The sequence below is a fragment of the Gobius niger genome, assembly GCF_951799975.1.
Source record: "Gobius niger genome assembly, chromosome: 2".
Classification (NCBI taxonomy): domain Eukaryota; kingdom Metazoa; phylum Chordata; class Actinopteri; order Gobiiformes; family Gobiidae; genus Gobius; species Gobius niger.
In genome coordinates, this window is record NC_136853.1 from 13,704,936 (window position 1) to 13,728,916 (window position 23,981).

Genomic DNA, 23,981 nt, shown 5'->3' on the forward strand with positions numbered 1-23,981 from the left:
TCCAAACAATGATTCCTAAATCTTTTGATAAGATCTTCTGGTCTAAGGCTCTCTCGCAGTTGATGTCCCTACCCCGTTCTCAAAATGGCATTGGCGATATTATGGCCAGGACGTGTTTGATTTCCACGATGCATCATTGAAATGTATTTCATTTGAGAAAAGAGACGTAACATTTTCTTTCAGTTTTTCCAATAGTTTCACATAGTTGTATAATAATAATAATAATAATACATTTTATTTGTATAGTGCTTTTCAAGACACTCATCTGCTGTGCTGCTTATTTCACTGTACATTTTTTTGGTTGACATAAGCTCAGTTACTAACTCCAAAAGCTAGAAGACTGATTTTGATAGACAGTGAGTGCTAGAAAAGTGCTCTATTAATGTGAACATTACAATAATGCATTGGTTTTATATAGCGCTTTTCTGGACACTCAAAGACGCTTTACATTGCACTATTCGTTCACTCCATGCTCGGTGGTGGTAAGCTACTATTATAGCCACAGCTGCCATAGGGTAGACTAACGCAAGTGAGGCAACCAGTCTGCGCCATCGGCCCCTCCGACCACCACCAACCACTCACTCACTCACTCCATTCGCGAGGCTTCCTGGTGTCCCTCCCATCCAAGTCCTGCCAGGCCCTTCCCTGCTTAGCTTCCAAGGTCTGACGGGATTGGCCATAGCAAAGGCGGTATGGCCACAATAACAAATGAAAAATATTTGCACTAATTATTAAGTCTGTTTCTCTTCTTTTTACCCCAAAGTAATATTTGTAATATTTGACCCCTCCTGGAATCGCCACCTTAACGTGGTGGAGGGGTTTGAGCACCCGCATGATCCTGGGAGCTCTGTTGTCGGGGGCTTCGTGCCCCTAGTAGGGTCTCCCATGGCAAACAGGTCCTAGGTGACGGGTCAGACAAAGAGCGGGTCAGAAGCCCCTTATGAGAGACCAACAGGCCCGGTTAATCGTGTTGCCGTCCTCCTGTGGACCCACCACCTGCAGGAGGAGCCATAAGGGGCTGGTGCAATGTGATTTGGGCAACTCCAACAGCCGCCCCCACGACCCGGCAACGGACAAGTGGAAGAAGATGGATGGATGGATGTGATATTTGAAATGGTCAGAGGCGCATTGAGTGAGGGCACGCTGCAGCCTGTCCACATGCACGTAATTGAAAGGGTGAAAAACATTTGTGAACTTGGTTGAATCCACTCTCAGTGATAGGATCCCAAAGAGTTGTCTCCTATTACAGCTCCATTAATCCCATCACTACCTATGATCAGTAGAACAGAGATTCATAGCGTACAGTATTTTATCTCCAGTCTCCGAGCACCAGTTATCGCACCTCTTGACAGCAGTCCGTCAGTCGTCCCCTACATTTTGGTGACAAGTTTTTAATAAGCGCAATTGGCAACATAAGGTCATTGTGTGAGTTATATGTGGCTGTATTCACTTCATGGTTCGTCGGTAATACGCTGAAGATGAGCCGGTTCAAAAGTGCTGAGGTGATGATCGACTTTCGGACGTCCATTTTCCTGGGAGATCACTCACTCAGCCCGTGTCAATTTTGATGGCCCAATCATTGAAAGCTTATAACCTTCATTACGGGAGCGGTGGTGGGATCATCCTCGTAACTCAAGGACAAAGCCCTCCTTACCAATATCCACTCAGGTCAACGCTATATCGCTTCACTTGTCCATCGCAGAAGACCAGAAAAGATGGCTCCCAGTTTTCCAAATTAGGTAGGAATAGGAATCCAGACGTACATGACCTGTTCGACGTCAACCCTCTAAAGGTGTCACCAATCACTTTGCATTTCATTGACAAAGTTCAAATTCAGTGCCAGTGAGTGAAGCAATAAGAAGTGTGCCACAAATCACTTGAATCATGTGCTGTCCTTGAAAGGGATGAGTCCGATGGAAAGGGTTTGCTTGCCGACCACGCGGTATTCAGTACATGCAAAAACACCCTCGAAACGTAATACACACATTCCTAGTACCAGTTCAGTAAGACGTTTCAGAGTTCAAGAATAGTTGCTGTAGCTCATAAATCATTCAATCAATTGAAGTCAAACTGCACCTACCCACTTACAAAGTTATTTTAAGCATCATGAGTGAAGTGTTTGGCCCAAAGACACGACTACGTGTTGAGCTGGTAGGGGTATTGATCATTCCGGTCTTTTTTCAGTGTAAACTCAAGCTGCTACAAAAAATTCCCTTCCCTGCTGTCATGCTTTTAAGGAAAAGATAGGTTGAATTAAGTTTGATGAGTTGACATGCTGGTTCTTGAAATCTTGTACTTTGTTTATATTAATACTGGCAGGATCAAGATCCTTTTCATTAGCATGGGAGAGCCATTCTGGACAAATTCAATTTATTTTATACATACTGGTACAAAGAGTGATCTTATTCATGGATTCTATGGATAAATCGGTACAGAAATAGAATTACCCTGATAAGGTCAAGACTGAATAATATCTCATACAAAACTTGAGTAGTTTAAACAGATCCAGGTGGCATGGTCAAGAGGTTTCACTTTATCGGCACTGATACTGAACCCCTCAAAATCAACTCTTCAAAAGGTCATGGCCAGGAGGAGGTTGTGACTATGTGCCTTAAATAAAAGCGCATAGGCAATTTAAAGGTACTCTGTGTAACATTTTGGACTATACTGTTGAACATGCTCCTAGTGACCATCTCGACACAGAAAATGCTATTGCAGCAGTGGGTAATCAAAGAGTGGATTTGGACGAGAACCTAATCTGTTTGAATCTCAAAGTCTGCTGCCTTTAGTCGACATCTCCATGGAGACGGGCAGGAGACGTACCCACTCCTGGTAAAGTTGCAGTCATGTCTGAGGAGAGGTGAGCCGCTCACAGCAAAGGCTCATGATGAAAATATTGGTCATATAACAAATGCTTGTATTTCAGTTTTATTTATTGGGTAAAATTCTACGCAGTGTGGCTTTTAGGTAGTCTTTGTGAGTTTGTTTGTTTGTATAATTGTTTGGGAGTTTGGGTCAAAGATGGCGTTTGCTCGCGTGCCTAGTGTGATCTGGACTCAGCAGCTCAAACGCCTCTGAAAAACACTCCCTCTGCAGCTACATCATGAATTCACTTGAACCATTACTTTATTTCAACACCAGAGCTGTGACAGATGGAAGTTATTTGATCTACTTTCAAATTTAAATCTTCTTTTTACCCCCCTCGAAATACCCACACTTTGTTCTTACCAAAAACAAAGCGACGGCAGAGCCCAGCACGAAGCCGGCCACCACATCGGAGCAGTGGTTGCGGTACTCGGAGACACGGTTGAGTCCGGTGAGAAAGGCTGAACACAGAGTGCCTAAACACAGCACGGGTTTGGCAAGGCGACTCGACTTGGTCTTGATCGTGCTCGTGATGTACATCTGAAAAGAGAAATGTTTTTCATCATTTTCGCTTTTAGTAGATTAAATCGTTTCTTTCTTCTTCTTTTTTTTTCCCGGAATTGGAGGGGCACAGACTAAAACGATGTCAAAACCTTACATCATGTAAGTCAAATTTCTCACAAAACAAAGCCTTTTTGTTGTGTGTGAAATGTGAATAAAAGATCATAAAGTGGAGTCAACCTGCAAAAGGAACTTCTGAACTGTACAACAGGTAAATCCTTGGGCTCTTTCATTCTTCATATCTTTTTAAAAGTAATTTTATATTGCACTGTCCTTCACCATTATCAGAAATATTTTAACATATTATGTCACACCAGTTATGAAAATACTGATTCAATAATGAATTAAAAAAGTAAAATAAAGATACCACTAACATTGTGTTTAATTATCCTGTTTGTGTATTTGTAAGCACAAGTTGAAAGGCATTCTGATCCAAAGACTTTAACCAAACCGAAGTTTACACCTGATGGGAATGTTAAATGTCACCTTGCAGGACATCTGTAGAAACATGAAAGAATGCTCTGGATCACTCCGTAGAGGAACAGCAAAGTTTGACCTTTGAAGTGTTCAGTTTGACATGTCTGTTATCGCCGGCTCACACGTTGGCAGAATTTACGACACACAGGCATATAAAAGGACCTCTGTGTCCTCTATGTTCACAGGCTGGTGACAGTTTAGTGCTTTGACATTTCTCATGTCTGACATCTTATTTTCTGTTCTTATTTTGGTCACCATTTTGCAGTCTGCATCTAAACTACACCAAGACAATATTACATACATACATAACTAACTAAGTAAACAACAAACTATACATAATTAATATTAGTGTTCATTTGAAGCAAGGGTGGTTCTAAAATAACAATAATGAAATTACACACACTTTGGGGGCTTGGAGGTTATTCTCCATGCTGGTACATAATTAATTAGTCTAGAGGTCACTAAAAAACAGTTTTCCCAGTGTGTTAAACATTAAAGGTTCTCGATGCAAGTTAGTCATTTTATGCTCACTACTGCCACCTCAGGCCTTATGCGACTACCCACTTTCGGGGGGGTATGCAGACACAAAGCTGGCGCCATTGTGTCCAATACTACTTCACCCCCGCTCCGTGGCAGTATGAATACATGCCGCTCGCCGCAAGGCAGTTCGGCCGCAAAGGGCGCTCGGCGTGCGGTCTGAAAGAGGCCTAGACACACGTAGTGCAGCCTTTTACGCATCACCACCAGTGGACACCGGGATGATGCAGACAAGATCCCTACGCCGCTGCAGCTCCACTGGCTGCTTTTGCTCCGCACTGACCAACCGGACTTACAGCTGAATCACAGTCAAACCCGCTGTTTTCTCCTGGCGCAGGTCAGTTCAATACCTGTCAAAACCTCCCTCTGTCCGTGCGCTGCGCTTTGGATAAGTCATTAAAGCCAACGCACACCAAGACGCCATGAAACGCAGTTTCATCACATTTCTACAGAGAGGTGATGCGCTCCGTGGAGGAAAACACAGGTTTTTACCCTTCTACAGGGACACAGGCAAGGCCATGGGCTGTGACAAAAGGAGACTGCTGTAAACTTTGTTGGGAGTTACGAGAGACGTAGCGGAAAAAGACAAACCATCGTCAGAACTCCACTCTGGGAGGGTAAGCTTTCCGTCACCAACTCGCTGTTAACCTGCAAAAAAGAGCCACATTTGCTCTCTCTTTTACAACACTGGCCTGCGTTTGGCATTTTCTGTCTGATAATGTGTTTGATAATGCGTTTAAAGCTGCACGGTTTGAGAAAAGCCTTTGAAGCGTGTTGGCACTTGGCACATGGTGCACTGCGTTCTGGTGTGCGCTCGGCGCTGGCCTTTCAAAAACTCGGGACTTGTCGGGACCCCTGAGACTCCCCCGGGCGGACAGGGGAGGGCACTCCCGCAGGAGACTCAGGAGCGGGCAGGGTAGGGCGTCAGGAGCGGGCGGGAACGGGATTGAAATCCATTCCCGGGCAGGACTCTACAATGGGGCGCTGGTGACGCTATGGGGCTCCGCTGTCAAGTGCTGTATGGGGCGCTGTCCCTTGCGCACCGACTACACTGCTCACAAAAACGTAGGGCACACTCAAAAAACACATCCTAGATGTCAATCAATTCGATTTTTCGGATGAAAATCTTTATTCATAGTGTAGGGCAATGTGTTGAAAAAAAATAAAATAACAAAATAACATAAGAATGATAAATGGAAATCAAATTCTCAGCCCCTTTAGGTCTGGATCCAAAATTATAGTCAAAATCAAAGTGACAAATCAGGTCACTGGTTGATCCAAATTCTGTAGAAATTCCTCAAAACGAGTCTTTATCATCCTCAGTAGTGTATGTGGCCTCCACGTGCCTGAATGCACTCCCTACAACGCCTGGGCATGCTCCTGATGAGACCACGGATGTCCTCCTGAGGGATCTCCTCCCAGACCTGGATTAGAGCATCAGTCAGCTCCTGGACAGTCTGTGGTGCGACGTGGCATTGATGGATGGACCGAGACATGATGTCCCAGATGTGCTGTATTGGATTTAAGTCTGGGGAACGGGCAGGCCAGTCCATAACATCAATACCTTCATCATGCAGGAACTGCTGACACACTCTTGCCACATGTGGCCTGGCATTATCAGGCATCAGAAGGAACCCAGGGCCCACAGCACCAGCATATGGTCTTACAATAGGTCTGAGGATCTCATCCCGGTACCCAATGCCAGTCAGGGAACCTCTGGCTCGCACATGGAGGGCTGTGCGGCCCTCCAATGAAATGCCTCCCCAGACCATCACTGACCCACCACCAAACCGGTCATGCTGGATGATGTTGCAGCAGCAGAACGTTCTCCAGGGCGTCTCCAGACTCTGTCACGTCTGTCACATGTGCTCAGGGTGAACCTGCTCTCATCCGTGAAGAGCACAGGGCACCATTGGCCAATCTGCCAATCGCTGTGTTCTCGGGCAAATGCCAATCGGGCTGCACGGTGTTGGGCAGTAAGCACCGGCCCAACTTGTGTGTGAGTCGGTTTCTGACCGCTTGAGGACCAACATGCACATTTGTGGCCCTCTGGAGGTCATTTTGTAGGGCTTGGGCAGTGCTTCTCCTGTTTCTCCATGCGCAAATGAGCAGATAGCGGTCCTGCTGCTGGGTTGTTGACCTCGGTTGGCTTCCCCCAGGTCTCCTGGTGTACTGGCCTGTCTCCTGGTATCTCCTCCATGCTCTGGACACTGCGCTGGGAGACACAGTAAACCTTCTTGCCACAGCACGACTGGACATGCCATTTTGGATGAGCATCACTCCCTGAGCAACTTCTGTGGGTTGTAGATGCCTCCTCATGATGCCTCTAGTGGTGAGAACACTGGACAAATGCAAAAGTGTTCCAAAAATACGGTGCAAAGGATGAAGACAGGAAAATGGTCTGTGATCACCACCTGCAAAACCATTCCTCTTTTGGAGTGATCTTGCTAATTGCCTCTAATTTCCACCTGATGTCTGTTTAATTTCCACAACACCAAGTGAAATTGATTCACAATAAGCGTGGCTTCCTAACTGGACAGTCTGATATCCCAGAAATGTGACTGACTTGGAGTTACATTGTGTTTTTTGAGTGTGCCCTAAGTTTTTGTGAGCAGTGTATATTTAAATATGTTTTCTCTCTCTCGTATTGGCGCCCCGTCCTTTTGGCGCCCCTATGCAAGGCATATATTGCGTATGCCCTTTTTGCGCCACTGCTTTTGAGTGACAGTGCAGGATTTTAGAGGCAGTTGTGGTTAACAGGTTTGAGCTCATTCTACACATAAGGATATGGCTGGAACATGTAGGGGGAGGAAAACACTTAGTTTTTACATTTTTAAACTCTGTATAGTCCCTTTAATGCCAGGATGTGGTGCCCAATTGTCTCAACTTCTTTAGTTGTTTTTATAGCTTCAGTTTTCTTCTTGCATCAGTTGTCACAGTACTCCATGACAGGAAATTTTTTGAGCCTACCACAAGTAGTTTTTATATTGCTCAACACAAAACCCAGTGCAACATTAAAAGTAAAATTACATATAATATGGTGAATATTATTATATATTTAAAGTACTGGCACTCCTCTCTCTACTCACCGTAAGGTACACTGCCGAGTAAACACTCAGAGAAGCATCCTTAGAGGGGAAGGAGCGGCGAGCCGTCTCCACGACGATAGGGTTGCCTGTGCAGATGTTGCCGTTGATGATGAACTGGTGGTTGAAGCGACACTCTGTCCCGGTGTAGTTGGGTTTACAGACTGACAGGAAGTACGGAGAGAGCCCCCCTGTCACCACCTGACCGGCGTTCACAAAGATGTCGGTGGCAAAGAGGCCGAATGCGAACACACCTGCGGGACACACAGACCATTATGAGAGCTGATAAGTAGATCACTTCCGCCTGGCGTTACGTCCCTGTACAACTCAGATCCGGGCTAAATTAGTGTGTGGATTGACATCTCCCAGTGCCATCAGCTCATCTCCCTGCTGTCATTAGGCAAAGCAAAACACAGAACATATCACCTGACATACTGGTTATTGTGTGAAATTGTCATGGGATGATTAGGGAATCAAAAGACCTTTAAAGTCTTGATTAATTGGAAATGGTTCCTGAAACTTAATCTGTTGAAAAACGCTGCCTTTGACCAAAGATTTCCCATGAAGCATTCCTGAATCAAATGGTCAGGGATTCCTAACCTGGAGATCAGGTTCCTCAAAACTTCACAGGGGTTTCTGTAATCTTTGTTTCATATTAACCATCAAATGAACACAAAACGTATTACCATATGTACAGTAATATGTAAGTTTGGTCATGGTCAGTTTGTATGAACAAAGGAATCCTAGTGCTTTTCACATGACACAAGTCAAAACCAGCTTTTCGGCGGGTGAAAACCTGTCTGTGGGTATTTGCCGGGCTGTTTCCAAGAAAAATATTCAATGTTTAGCTTATTCCTTAATTAAAAACCTTATTTTGAAGATCAAAACCACAAATCAAAGGCCACAAGAGCTGTTTTTTTGGTATGAGAGAGACGGGGTAAGGTTGTGGAGTGAAACACATTGGAAGCTCCCCCCATACATCTGTATGTATGTCCGTATGCCGTATGATACTTTTAGTAGGTTTGGCCACTGACACCTGGCAACCATAACCAAAGCACTCGGCTTCACAACGGATTATTTTTCATACACTCCATATTCGGGGGTGGTAAGCTATGTAGCGACAAGCTACATCTCTGACAACAGGGCCTCGGACTCCCACACCCAACACAGGAGTCAAGACTGATGAGACGAAACGGTGTAACTGAATTCAAACTGTACCACTTATCTGGTTAAAAAACACAGGGTTACAAAAGTCAGCTGAGCTCATCTGAATCTAGAATCTGACTGCTGCCTAGTTCTGGGCAGGTAATCGGATTTTAATCTAATCATGATTTTAATAAAGGTCGATCACGATAAGATCGAGGTGCGTTTTAATCGAGGAGAATTGGCCAATTGGGAAAAAATATGGACGGCGCAATGCTGCAGCGCCTGTCAGGTCGATCCCAGGGAAACACTCGGCCCAAACAAACAGGAAGCAAAGGATGGCACATGCGGCAGCCAGAGGAGAGGACCTGGTGATTTAAAGTGTAAAATCAGCTACCGATCTCGAAAACTATTGATCGCTATTTGGACCATGTGGATTATTTTTGAGGCTGCAGCTGTGGATTAGCTGGACTTCTAACAGTGAATAAGTTTGATCATATTTTGAACTCAACTTTTGAACTACTCTTTTGAGGCTCCGCACACAAACATGCGCGCGTTGTCTGCTTCTGACATTCTTCAAACATTCCACTTTTTGCAGATGTTTGTGTGTTGTTGTGAGGGGATGTTGCTGTGACGCAAGAAGTGTGGAGTTTGTTTTTGCTTCTGAGTGAGCTGGAGTTTTCAGTTTGGCTGCAGCATCTGTTTACTTGCTAGTCCAAGGAAAGGTCTCATTTATTGTCTCTTTCTTTTAAACAAAAAAAAGTAATTGAAAATCGAGATCGATCAATATGGGGAAAAACAATCCGGATTATTTTTTTCCCAAAATCGCTCAGCCCTACTGCTGCCCGTAGGTAAACTTTCTTCAATATTATGACTCTGCAGGAACTTCACAGGGTGCATTTCTGTAATCGTTTTCATAAGAGGAAGATGGGAAGCCAAAATGCAACCAAAAGTCAGCTTGCATGGATGCCTGCCTTAATGAAAAGGGCAATGGAGTGCAGGGGAACATTTTGATCAAAGACTTAAAGCACAGGGATAAGTGAGCATACCAATTAGCCTGATGCAACCAATTGTGCACAGATTAGTTTAACAAGGGCCTGATGAGATAAACTCCTCTCTTTACCTTCAGGCATTGATTACACATCACAGTGAGTTAACGTTAGCGAGATCCCGGCATGGCAGGAAAGCAGTTTTTCTCCATGAAATAAAATGTGCTAAGCAGTTTGTGGACATCAGGTAAGAGCTGGCAAATAAACAAAATGAAGTAGCACGAATGATTCTGCTGACACTTGGAAGCTCACCAACCTCAACCACTGACCGTGTTCGTATTCCCGCTACTGTGCAGCTGATTATCTGGCCTGCTTAGCCATGAAATTACTCTCCTTTGTATTCTCATCTGCTGGAGGTAGGAGAGGGGGATGGATTGTGTGAAGGGCAATGAGGGGAGCAGAGATGGAGGGAGAGACAGAGAGAACGAGAGAGAGAGAGACGAGAACTATTGAAACTTCAATGATCCAGCAAATTTGAGAAATTGTCCCCAAACCGGATGGAAGAGTAATTCGTATGAAGAGGTGCAGCCTTATGAATTTCAAATGGGCAATTCCGAAATGAGGTGGTGATTGTGTCAGGAAAGCCGGGCAGGTGCACTCGGATGTAAAGCTATAAAAAACATAATAAAAAAAGAAAGAAAAGAAAATTGAAATTAAGTTCTTTGTGAATGTGTAATAAGAAATGGAGTTGAAATTTAAAGCAGCACTAAGTAACTTGTTTACCGTAATAAATCTTTTTCGTAGTTCCTCTGGGGGTAACGCAAATGTTGTGGGAATGATTGGGGGGTCTGTCATCTCCCTCTGGTGTCTCTGGCCAGAAAACCATGCTTGCAACTTGACTGCCACCGGGTCGGAGGCCCCAATACACACTCATGCAATAATGAAGAAGAAGCTAACAGGCTAACGGGCAAAGCTAACTGGGGGCAAGCATCACTTAAACAATATTTACAGCCAAGTTTGAGTGAAAAAAATTATCTCCATTGTGTAATTGGATGTACAATATCCCTCTCTCCCTTTGTCTTTTCTGTCAGCGTAGTATTTACTCTCAGAGACAATTAATGAGTAAAAAAACGTAACATGCTACGACACCTGCCTTATGGCCTCTAGGGGCATGAGTTGCTTAGTACTGCTTTAATGTATAAAAAATTATAATAATTCTACAATATTTACATAATAGCTTCAATTCAATTAAGAAGTAAATCCTGGAAATGTGTATTTTACTTTAATTACAGATATGTTGTGTTTGGTGTCATTTTCACAGTTGTCAGTTTTAGTCAAAAGTTGCATTATACATCATCACAACTGGGCTCATTTCAACTTGGTTCTCTGATAAATTACTGAAACATACAAGTCTCTAATGGAGGGTCAATCAGATTGGAAACATTACTTGCAAAAAGGCAATCAAATGTTGGACCCAAGACTTGACAACTTGACATTTTAGATTGAATATATTTATGTAAAAAAAAAACATTTTCTTAAATGTCAATGAATCTAAGTATGAGGCACTCAAGCACGAAGCATTTGGTGATATAGAGGTGGAAAAAGTTATGAAATTTTTATGAGGCTTAGAGCGTAACACTGTTTAGTTCAAATATATCCTTGGGACAGATCTCAGGACGGGTTTGTGGGTTAAAAGTTCCATAAAACAATGTACAAAATATAGTTCCTAGCTGAAATAATAAGTGTGCAAGTGGGGTGTGCCTTTTTCCTTTTATTTTCCATGAGCACATTGCCACCGTAAGAGCAAAAAATACATTTTCAATTTTCAATACAGCCGTTAAAGAGAAACGAGGAGCATTTTTCTCCTTTCAGCTAGGCGCTAGGAAACTTACTTGAGTACAGTACTGTTCTAGCAAAAGAGATTTACTTTCAATGACGCCATAAATTGTGAAACAAAAAACAAAAAATCATGTGTAATTTGTGATATCAGCAGTAGTCATCAGGTGTGTTGTACAAAAAAAGCAAAAGCATTCTCAGAATCGATGAAGCATGATGTATAACCTTTAAGGATTTTGTCTGTTGAATTAAAACTGGCAAATTGGAAATAAGACAGTCCACAAATGGCACAACAACAATGCAGGTTGTTTTAATGCCTGCTCCAGAGTTTTATCACCCAACGAATAAAGCCAAAGTGCAAAACTAAAAACAAGGGAAACCAAATATGAAGGAAAGCTACTACCGTAAATTCTAAACTATTGAGCGCACCTGAATATAAGCTGCACCATTTATAACGACTTTTTAAATTATTTTTTTACCTACATAGACCACACTGGTCAACAAGCTGCTTACAACTGTTCTATGTTTCATCTGTAAAATATTCAAACACAAATGCTGTATTTCCTGCCCTCACAGCCCTCTTAAAAGTACTTGGCTCATTTTGTCTCGAGTTGGGAGAAGGAAGTAAAATAGTATCAGGCCCAACGTACCAAGTGGCTATGCTTGAATGCACACCAAATGAGACAAGAGGAAAACTACTATTATGTCTTCTTTGAGTAACCCACTGGGACTGATACTTAAAATACCAATCCATTGTTTTATCCTCCATCACATTACTGACATTACAATATGTCAGGATCCAGGCACTAAAGATTATGAAAAAATATGCATTTACAAATCTCCCTTATTTGTCAGTACCTTTTTTTTAAAGTCTGTCCCAACAGAAATGTCCTGGCAGCGTATATTGTAAACTCATCACATGCTTAGATAGAAATACAGCTGCCCACTTGGCTGTTTGGACAACAGCACTATGTTATTATTGAATCAATGCCTATTTACAGCAATAAAACAGAGCGGGAGGAAGAGGGAAGCCAAGTAAGTGGTGCATAAATATTGGCTGACAGTGGGCGATTTGCATTGGGGCTCCCCTCACAGGTGACAGCGTAAGTATGAGCTGTCACAGAGACGTCTGATGGACGCGCTCTGGTGTGCTTGGTTAGTCACTCTTGTCTCAGTCCAAAGAAGCAGCACAACCTTGAACACTGGCAGTTCAAAGCACGGGCCAAACAAGCAGCAACCTCCCTCTCTCTTGGTACAGAAGTGTTTTTTTTTGTTTGTTTTTTTGACAAACCCAGGAGGCGGTGCACCGTTTCACAGAAGCACTGAAGGCAGCCAGCTGGGTTTCCTCTGGGTTTTCCGGTTTCTCCCACCTCCAAAAACAGACTGCAGGTTGGCCCACAATGGCGACGCGCTCAGTCACAGCGGCTCAGGACTAACCCAACACTTTAATGCAATTTCTTGAGCAATGACAAAGCACTTACTTACTTATAAAGACCAAGTAGAAGCAAGCAGTACTGTAAATTCAAAATATTTTCAATTTTACAGCCAAGATTTTTTAAAAAGTGTCTAAACTAGATTTGGAGAGACTGTTGAAATGTTAGGTCGTAGCTCAAATATGCAGGTCATACAGTGAGACAAGAACAAAGATTAAAAGTAGAACATTTGTACAATATTTTGGAATAGTCGCAGAGAGAGCCATCGAGACAAAACATAACAGGCCAGGCGTGAACGGGTCCGTATTTCACTTTCCCTGCACTTTTCCGCAGAAATAAACACCGCTAACAGGGGGCACTTGCCTCAGCTAAACACGCCTGGAGCTTGAAACTCGCTGCAAGAAACTTTGGTGGTAGCGACGATGCTCTCTTTGAACCACCGCACAGTGGAGACGAGTGCAGGCTCATGTATTTACAATCTCCACGTCTTGGACAATATAAACACAGAGGAACACTTCCTCTCGCACTTGCTGAGCTGATGCCTCGTGACTCAAGCTGGTGGAAAATACTGAAAAAAGCAGGAATGCATAACAATGAAATAGAGAGACAGAGGAAGACAATGATGCTATAAGGTGAGCCAACATATCAGCAACAGAGTCAAATTGTCTTTCCCTGTATCATGAATCCAATCTGTGAAATAATAATAGCTTGTTATGAAGCACTTGCCATTCAGTTTGAAGGCGGTATACAGTACTAAACATGATGCTCAGTCACAGCCTTCTCTCTCAAGGCCGACAAGAGAGATGAATGGATCCATCCCAGGCCTGTGTGTGAGTGATGGAGGGAGCACATCTTCAAGTCTGGACATGGTCTTATGTCTGGGGTGAAATGTGGACACAGTGGATGCAGAAAAGTATACCAAAAATAATGGCAATGTTCCCAATTTGCTGAATGTCTTACCTAGCTCCCGTTGTTTACCAATACAGACAGGTACAATGGTAGAGTCCCGATTCCTACTGTTCTAAAATTAAGTTCTTGTGATAAAACCTTCTGGATCTTTGTTGTGATTTGTATGTTCCTGTTCATAGTTGTGAGCTCATGTCAGGTGTGTAAAGTGTGACCATTGCACAAAGGGGTAGGGTCTTACCTATGAAGCGAATGATGCGGCGGATGAGAGGGCTCAGGTAACAGCAGTCGCCAGTCACTATGGTCTTCTCCTGGACCAGCAGAGCCTCCCTGGTGGACTTCATCACATACATGGCCACCTCGCCAATAAAGATCTGTAAAACAAATGGAAATGTGAGGTTGGCATGGAGATAACAAAAAGAAAAAAGAAAAAAAAAGGAGCCAAATATGAGCCATACAGCATCTACTCTACTGGTTTAAGGCTTGATGGAGCCTTAAACCAGTAGGAATGCCCGGAAGACGCCCACCCATGGGACACACATTTCCAAATCTTTCTGTCTGGCAATGTTTCTAACAACTTAGGGACTGTGGAGCCATTTAAGCAGAAGTGGAGACCATAAAAGCTGTTATATTATTTTTATCTGAGAGACTTTGCCTCAGATTGTGTTAAAGCATTTGTCTTGATGCATCCTATCTTAAGGTCTGCATATTACATCACTTCTAATGGAAAAGTGCTGCTGGACATTCAAATTGAAATGTTCTGCCAGATGCCTGTAGTGAGGCAGGCTGCCTCTAAAATGGGTTTGGGATTAAAGACTCTCGTACTTGCTACACACTGAGAAGAAACTAAGAGAGAGCGAAATTATAATAGACAAACACTGTCACTTAAAATACAATAATTATGTATTATTATGAATTTGATGTAATTGAATTAAATTTTCCTGTATTTATTTATTTGTATCAATGGCATTTTGGCATTGCTGATAAATCATGTCCTGGAACAGTACAGCATTGAATTGTTTGTGTCTTATTGCCTGTTTTTTCTTTGTATTTAACATAGGGCTGTCAAAGTTAAAGCTTTAACTCCAGATCAATCGGAAAAATAATCAATCGATCGCGTCATATGTTTGGACAAAAAACACTCCTGTATCTGAGTTCACACATGACCTGAAAGACAAAGCACTTGCATTAACTATTGTATGTCAGTGATCTAATAATGCATTGGTTATAGCACTTTTCTGGACACTCAAAGACGAAACACATTGCATTATTCATTCACTCCATACTCAGTGGTGGTTAGCTACTATTGTAGCCGCAGCTGCCCTGGGGTAGACTGAGGGAAGCGAGGCTGCCAGTCTGCGCCATCGGCCCCTCCGACCACCACCAACCACACTACATTCACACAGGCTTCCTGGTATTACTAAAAAGTCTCCCATCCAAGTACCGACCAGACCTTCCCTGCTTAGCTTCTGAGGTCTGACGATGAGGTCCTTTTACGTAACAAAAGAGAAAGAGAGCTACTAATGCATCAAACAGGCTTAAACTCTACTTTATTTACCTAAAAGTTTGCAGATCAAAATGTTCAGCGCAAGAAAATGTATCTAAATGTGACTTATCGAGCCTTGGGCGAGCGAAAGGGCTGGATTGATCCCCGTCATAAGCTGTGAGGCTTTTCTCACAGAATTATGAAACTGTCAAGATTTGGTTCATGAAATGTGAGTAAATGCTTTACATTTGAGTGTTTAATGTCGGCCAGCACCAAGTATTAAAAATGTATAGAATTACTAGAGAAAAATAAACCACGATTAAGCGTGATTAAAAAAAATAATCGATTGACAGCGCTAATTCATTTTCCATTACTGGGAAGGACTTTGGTTTACTGAGGTTCTTTTGAAATGTGGTATTGAAAAAAACAGAAAATGTGAAAATTGAAGACAAAACAAGAGCTAGAGTAATTTTACTGGCCTGGCACAACCAGAGTTCTATTTATTTGTTATAAAGAGCAACTCACGCTGGTTACTCCGTCCTCGCCTGTGGCCTTTACCCAATTCTCGCCAGCAAATTTGTGCCAGGAAAATACTTTTGCCGGCTTTGTGAAATATTTTTGCGCTAAGCATTTTGGCAAAGCAGACGGTGGCCAAGATTCAACGAGGGCGGCGAACAGGGGTGCCCGAGATTATTCACTTCTGTTCGAAATCCTGTTGGAAATGCCCAGATAAACATTGCATTTGATTGTTTATATTGCAACAAAGGCGCATAATTAATCACTGAAATGAAAAGTTAGCGCTGCAGGAGCCATGTGTGCTCTCTTTCAGCCCGCCTCAAAGAAAAAGTGTAACTGATTCAGCGAGCGCACGGAGTAATCTCGTCTACCGCGCATAGCGATTTGCATTGGACTCAAATGATTTATGCAAGCTTCTGCAACTTCCAAATCCAAAAATGAACCATCTATTTATCCCTTGATGAATAATAACCTAAACTCAAGATGCACGCTTCTCTCTCTCTCGGAAATCCTCCCAGCTCAAACAACACTGTCACTAAGAAACAAACAACTATTCCGTTTGCATGCATGAGTTGTAATTGACTTAGCGGTTCCCAAATGAGAACATCTGCATTGTGTATATTATAGAAAAGGTCAAAACACGCATAAAATATTGAGAGCTGTACGTCTAAGGAACACTTGAGCCGACCCGCGCAGTTGGCTGGTCCCCGTGTGGATAACATTGGCCACTGGTCCATCAGATCCACCCTTTTATAGACTCTCACAACTCATTACCCTTCAAAGGCCATCCCATATTTCACCTGTGGCATTAAAGAGGACATTAAAATGACAAAATCACTGCCCACATTATTCAGGCAGAGTGTTTGTCACTCCGTTATCCAGCCTCATTGTCATATAACGGGCAGGTGTGATGAAGATTCACCGAGATCGGGGGCCATTTTGAATACGGAGGGGGGTATGTTGAATGTAATGCCTGACATTCGGTCCGAGGTGCAAAGGTCGAAGCGGTTGTTTATGGCACTGTTGTCTTGCCATGATTAATTGATGAGTGAACAACAATGATCAGAGATGGGAGCAGAAATGGAACCAGGAAAAAGGCATTGTTCACCTCAATTCTCATTCTATACACTTGTCGTTGATGTATCTATTGTTTTGGTTGCATTGATAGTACGTAGACGAGTTAGATAAACTAGATAATAAAAAATACTACTGCATCTGTTGAAAATGTCTTATTTTCACTTGGCAAATCTGACCGTCTTGACCCAAAGTTTTGGCAACTTGGAAGCTCACTGTCCCTTAGCTAGAACCAGTTTGTTAAAAGAGCAACAAAACACAGCCAGCGTGCAGTCCATAAATCTGTAACTGTGATGAATGAGCGGCTTCATAGACCATACAATATGAATATGTCCTGTCTAACCTCCACTGTTAGCTCGCCTCCGGCTATGTGGACCGTAAATTAAAGCCTATAATGCTAATTGGACATCATCCAGGCATGCCATTGTTAATTCTGATTGGCTGATACTATCTGTAGTATAAACGTAATCAACGTGTGTGTCTCCAAAGGGCAGAGACATTTTTGTACTAGCGTACAGATGAACAACACACAATACATTAAACACCCCAATGTTTTCCAAATACTTTCTCCATAATGCGACAAGTTTGCTTCATTTAGGAACACTTCAGTCGGGACATGGACCTACTGCACCCTCTACAGCAGGGGCAGGCAAGTTTGCGTCGAGGCGGGCTGAGTTTCCTCATTGCCAAAACACCAAGGGCCAAACCTCGACATTGTGAAGTAAATAACTTGTTTCTGCAAATGCCAAAGTTTTACATCAGTGGTTCCCACGTTGCGGCCCAACGCTACCGCCGGATGGCAGGCCCAAATAACCAAAAAAAAAACTTTATTTGTCATATATCGTACAAGCAGTTGATATGCCTTTAAAAACTGAAATTCCATGCAGTTTTAGATGTAAAATATTGAAAAAAAGTTCCCTATAGACTCACAACCCACTGAAAAAGGTTCCGCGACCCACTTTTGGGTCCCGACCCACCAGTTGAGAATCACTGTTTAACGTTACATACTGTAGGACCAAGTGGGATATTCTCCCTGGGCATTTTTAAAAAACTGACACTATTTCTTGCATTTTTAGAGTACTGTAAAAGGAATTTGATCTCTTATTTGCATAATAAGAAGAGTTTCACAAAATCATCTTGAGGGCCAGAGTTTCTGTGCTGAAGGGCCAGATTTGACGTTGCCTACCCCTGCTCTAGCAACTCCCTCAAGGTTTTCTATTGCTCGCACATGAGGTGAAGGAGAAGAAACTCACATTTAAAATGTGTGTTATTTTCTTTTGGTCAAACAAATTGCTTCTGTGCTTCTGTATCTGCAAAGATTTAAGTCAATGAAGTAAAATATTAAGAGCCAACTAAATTCATATCCTTTGTGCTGAAATACAATCATCTTGGCAACTACTACTACTGCTACTACAACCAACTGTCAAGGTTTTACTATAACATTCACATAGTTACTTCAAAGTACTTCCTCAAAGTGTAAGTAGCTCTATGCCATTTAGAATTTGTAAAAACAGGAAGACCCCTGCCTTATAGCGACGATAAACCATACCACATTGTTTGTGTATCAAAAGGCAATAGGCCTATAACCCCATGGCAGGGGTAACTAACATAAGCTTGGATGGCTCCCTAAATCTTACATCAACCGCAGCTGTGCAACTTGGCAAACAGTTTAATGAGCACACTCCAGTCGGCACCAGCAACCCACATTTTATATTTATGTGTGCCGTAATCAGTGCAGAACAGTGTGTCCAAACTGCAAACATATTCTCCGTCACCCCTCACTCAGCTGGAAGTAACGCTGGAATCTTTTTTCTCTGCCAATCGCAGAAGACACTAAGTAATTTATCGCCTTGCCTTTATGCCTTGCATTGTTTTGCTGTTTGCACCCCAAACTGTTCGAGAACAACAATTTTTTACAAATGTTATTCATTTTTAAAGGGCAGATCCTGCAGGACAAAAAAGGTGTTTTCATAATGACCCTGAATCCACTTTACTCCATAGATATTATCGGGCTCCAAAGTGACAACATGTTGGGCGCACAAGCACCTACAAATTAAATATGAAATGAAACAAAACTTGAAGTACATTAATACATCTATCAGTCAGTCATGTTCAGGTTTCTGGTGGATATCTCTACATTTCTTTTCATATTTTACCTGTTGTGTCTTGCCTTAAAGGGACTATACAGAGTTAAAAATGTTAAAAGTATATATATTTTCATCCCCTTACATGTTCCAACAATGTCCTAATGTGTAGAATGAGCCCAGACCTGCCTCTAAAATCCTGCACTGTCACTCACAAAATTCTTACTTCGGGTCCGAAGCATAGACAGGATCTTCACTGTCGTCTCGGCCCTTGCGTGACGTGTAGCTTGCGCTGCTCCAATGCTAACAGTCCGGCCCTCATTAATTACATTTTTTCTTACAAAAACCACCCTGGTCTCTTTAATTGTAACTAACCCAGCGTTATCACAGGAGGAATATCTAGCTCTAGGTAGTTCCAAAACAATTGGGACCAGGCTTCAAAGTTGTTTTTAACATGCCTAAAGTCCAATGCTTTCCAATGGGGAACTAGCGGCCATATGGAGGTACTACAGCAATGGGCAAGGGCGTCCCCTAGTGTCGCTGTCAAAAAGCAGAGCAGCCAGCGGCCATTGGTCCGAAGTGCCGTCGTGCACGAGCTTAATAGAAGGTGCAGTTACACGTATGACCTGAGGTGGCAGTAGTGAGTATAAAATGGCCAACTTGCATCTAGCCCCTTTAATGTAAATTCTTGGGCAAAATAAAGCAGAAATATTCAAAAGAGGTGGAAAACTTTCTCCCAAAATGAAACACAAACAACTCTGTGTTTTATGCCCGCAGTAAAATGGCCTATAACTTTAACAATGCTGGATGCTTAGAGTTCAAAGCTAATAAAAGCCCCGGTCAGGACGCATAAAGGCCGGCAATGTTCCGTTACAAATAAATAGATGATGCCTGCCGCGCCGCCAGCCACTTCTTCCAATTACTGCCCTGATGAAGTAGCTCTTGAAGTCTTAATAAGAAATATCCATTGAAAGAGCGGAGTGAGTGTGATAAGTCCTACAGCAGCAGATGGGTCATGGCATTATGTAAGGTAGACTTGTAAAATGAGCAGCTGAACCGCAATTAGGAAATCTCAGAAATCGGCGGCGACAGGTTGACAGTTTTTAAAGTCTTTTTTGGAGTGTTCTTTTTTTCCTCAAATACACCGGGGTGACATAGAAATTATCCTCTTGGCTCACCATCCCATTTGCCTGACCCCTTGTATCCTGGTCTCAACATCACGCTCATGTTTTCTTCAGCCTCATCAGCAGTTAAAGGAGATGATTCAGAGTGCTTATGAATAAAGGGGTGCAAATAATGCTTATGCTCCTGAAAAATAATTAAATAAAAAGCCCTATTTGCTTTACCGTAAGATATGATTCAACTGCTTTGTTTTAGGCACTCGAGGAGAGCCAAGCTATTTAGTATTCAAAGCAAGTATACGTGTGTTGGACTATGCCAACTTCCTGACAGCATATATGACGTGTTGATCTGATTTATCCATATTATATGCAGGATGTACAGGAGGCTGTTGCTGCTATGTAAAACAGGAAGGATGGATCACATGCAGGTGACACATTTCCTACAATAGTATCAAACTTCATGCATGACTGAAACATGACTGTCGCATTTTTTAATCGTGGGTCAAATGCAGGTGACACATGTATCTCCGGTCCTAAAAAATCCTCCTTAAAGGAACAGGCCACCTTTAATCCATACTGAGATATGTTCTTACCTGAGCTTAGACGATGCGAACCTGTCTTTGTGCGTGCGCTCTTTCAAGCACGACGACCAAAGATGTTGTTAGCATTTGGCCTCTCCCAGTATATTCCTGTAGCCATAGACAGGTACGTCTAACTCGTCTAAGCTCAGGTAAGGACATATCTCAGTGTGGAAAAGCAGTGGCCTATTTCTTTAAAGCTGCATTATGCAACTTTTTATGTGGAAAATAAAAGTTGATATTTGTGACTATTTGACCTTGTAGTGACTCAGCGGCTGTATGAGTGATCAGCACGGCGCCTTTACCTTCCATCACAGAGGTTCCATTTCAGTGGTCTCTACGAGGCTCCAGGACCAACTGTTTGGTTGGTTTTCACTGCGGACGGACCCTCACGCCAGAAAAACAACTAAATAATTGATTCTGGAGCGCTGTAGAGACCCCCGTGATGGAAAATAAAGGCGCCATGCTGACCACTCATACTAGGTCACTACAAAGGAAATATCTCTATGATGTGGAGCCAGGCTGGTGGTCAGACACACCTGACTGGAGGATTCACCTATTGCACATGTTTTTACCACCAACCTACGCAGACACGGGGAGAACATGCAAACTCCACACAGGAAGGCCCCGTCCAGATGGGAATCGAAACGCTGACCTTCGAGCCACCGTGCTGTACAGTATAGAGAGAATATTTTATTTTTATTGGCCAAATATCATTTCAACAAAAAGCCACGGTGCGGGAAGCTGCTTTCAAGGATGCAAGCACTTATTTTAATAGTGTTTATTAACTGAAGACTAGGATATCTTTAATAATACTGCACCCCCACTGAAGTCTCACTTCACGCGCTCTTCGCCTGCAAAGTCCATGCTTTCTTTTCATGCATTCCTCAGGTGTTTGCCTCTTGTTCTGGGGACATGCCATCGACATGCAGCTCATGTGTGCCCTGCCTGACTGTCACAGCGATTCGGACCAGCGTCACCTTCAGCAGACAACAGGCACCTGAATGCTTTATAGGAGACACCATGACGGCATGTCTTACGTAAAGAAATGGACTGATATCAAACACGCAGGGCGGCATGCTTCAGGAGGTTCCTCCACAATGTTGGACGAGCATCAATAATGAACTGACCCCAAGAGTCCACAGACATATGGTGTGGTCTGTGGGAAGGCGTGGAACAAGAGTGACACCTGGTGGATGAACATGTAACTACAATTTTTTTTTAAAAAGGGATTTTTGGAGTATTTGCTTCAAACAGGTACTTTTTGGATTACTTCGGGATAATGCATTGTTGTGTGATGTCATATGATGAATGTCTGGTCCAGAGCAAGTATAGCAATACTTGGCAGTGAAAGGAGAATTTTCAAATATGATTTTTTTTTTTACTTTTGCTGCAAATATAACTATTTTTATGAGAAATAAGTATTTTAGATTGTCTGGTCTAATGTGTAAATCAGTTTATGCTTTCTGATAAAGGCTGATGAAGATTTTGGATAAACATCTCTTTCATTATAACCTTATAAGTCAGTGGTTTTTCAGTTGTTTTGTAAAGGATGTACACGTATCAAAGGACATTGTTAATGTTCCAGTGAGTGCATACTGTAGATTATATTTAATTTAATTCCATATGTAGATTTGTTCTAAGGTGTCCATTTATGACACATCATTGCACACAAATGGACTGGCTGCCACCAAACAGAAGAAGACTGTATCACTTGTATATTTTTATTTTCAAATCTATTAATTATGTCAGACACACCTCAGCCTATCCCATAAGACACTTGCAACATCCTTTTTTTTTTTTACCACACCAAGAATTCACTGGGAAACAGGGCGAAGGGCATTTTGTTACAAAGCACCCGCCGACTGGAATAACCTCCCAATATCACACATCTTTTCATTTATCTAAACTGGCACTATTCTCACATTTAAAGACACAGCGCACATGTGTTCGACAGAGGCTTCTTCTTTTCTCTCTGTAGTGTATTTAATCATAGGCTTTATAGAATGCTGTGATGTCATGTAAACAGCTTATGAGACTTCATTATGTAATTTAACACTATGTCATTTCGTATTCTTGTCCATGTAACTGTGTAATTTGTTAATCTGGGGATGTAGTGGGTCTTAGGGGGAGCACACTGTCTTTCTTTTGGCATGTGTTTTTGTGTATTGGCATGTTCTGTGCTTGTTTGGCTCTTCTTATTCTTTTCAATGAATGATTAAAAGGACTCCCTTGAAAATGAGATGGTGCATCTCAAGGGGCAATCCAAAATGAATCAGAAATGTTAGTCATAGTACACAAGGGCAGTGTATGACATCAACAGAGCAAAGTGAATGAATATGAACTCACACACACTAACACCATGTAGCGTTTACAGTACAAGTATACATAATGTGGAGAAAACCATTTCAAGTAATTAAGTATTTATGTTCACGATATTCAGTGCATAATTTAAAAACATGAACCTAACCTCAAGAAAGAGCCGTCCACACTTGAAATCAAGTGAACACAATAGTGACAGCAGATAAGTCCTACAGCAGCAGATGGGTCATGGCATTATGTAAGGTAGACTTGCAAAATGAGCAGCTGAACCGCAATTAGGAAATCTCAGAAATCGGCGGCGACAGGTTGACAGTTTTTAAAGTCTTTTTGGAGTGTTCTTTTTTTCCTCAAATACACCGGGGTGACATAGAAATGATCCTCTTGGCTCACCATCCCATTTGCCCGACCCCTTGTATCCTGGTCTCAATATCACGCTCATGTTTTCTTCAGCCTCATCAGCAGTTAAAGGAGATGGTTCAGAGTGCTTATGAATAAAGGGGAGCAAATAATGCTTATGCTCCTGAAAAATAATTAAATAAAAAGCCCTATTTGCTTTACCATAAGATATGATTCAACTGCTTTGTTTTAAGCACTCAAGGAAAGCCAAGCTATTTAGTATTCAAAGCAAGTATACGTGTGTTGGAGTATGCCAACTTCCTGACAGCATATATGACGTGTTGATCTGATTTATCCATATTATATGCAGAATGTACAGGAGGCTGTTGCTGCTATGTAAAACAGGAAGGATGGATCACATGCAGGTGACACATTTCTTACAATAGTATCAAACTTCATGCATGACTGAAACATGACTGTCGCATTTTTTAATCGTGGGTCAAATGCAGATGACACATGTATCTCCGGTCCTAAAAAATCCTCCTTAAAGGAACACTTGAAATCAAGTGAACACAATAGTGACAGCAGAGCATTTAAGAACTGTCCAGATCCTAAAGGTCCTTAAGGTCTT

General features: G+C 42.4%; 1 protein-coding gene across 2 annotated transcripts in view; it reads right to left on the bottom strand.

Moving 5' to 3' along the window:
- The window catches only part of plppr1 (phospholipid phosphatase related 1), a 70,552-nt gene that overhangs the window by 3,755 nt on the left and 42,816 nt on the right, over nt 1–23,981 (bottom strand). For both annotated transcript variants that reach the window (XM_079582633.1, XM_079582632.1), the window contains exons 4-6: nt 14,075–14,207; nt 7,530–7,780; nt 3,229–3,405 (exon numbers count right to left, since the gene is read on the bottom strand). In XM_079582633.1, the coding sequence (XP_079438759.1) occupies nt 3,229–3,405; nt 7,530–7,780; nt 14,075–14,207 (561 nt within the window). The remainder of the gene's footprint in view (nt 1–3,228; nt 3,406–7,529; nt 7,781–14,074; nt 14,208–23,981) is intronic.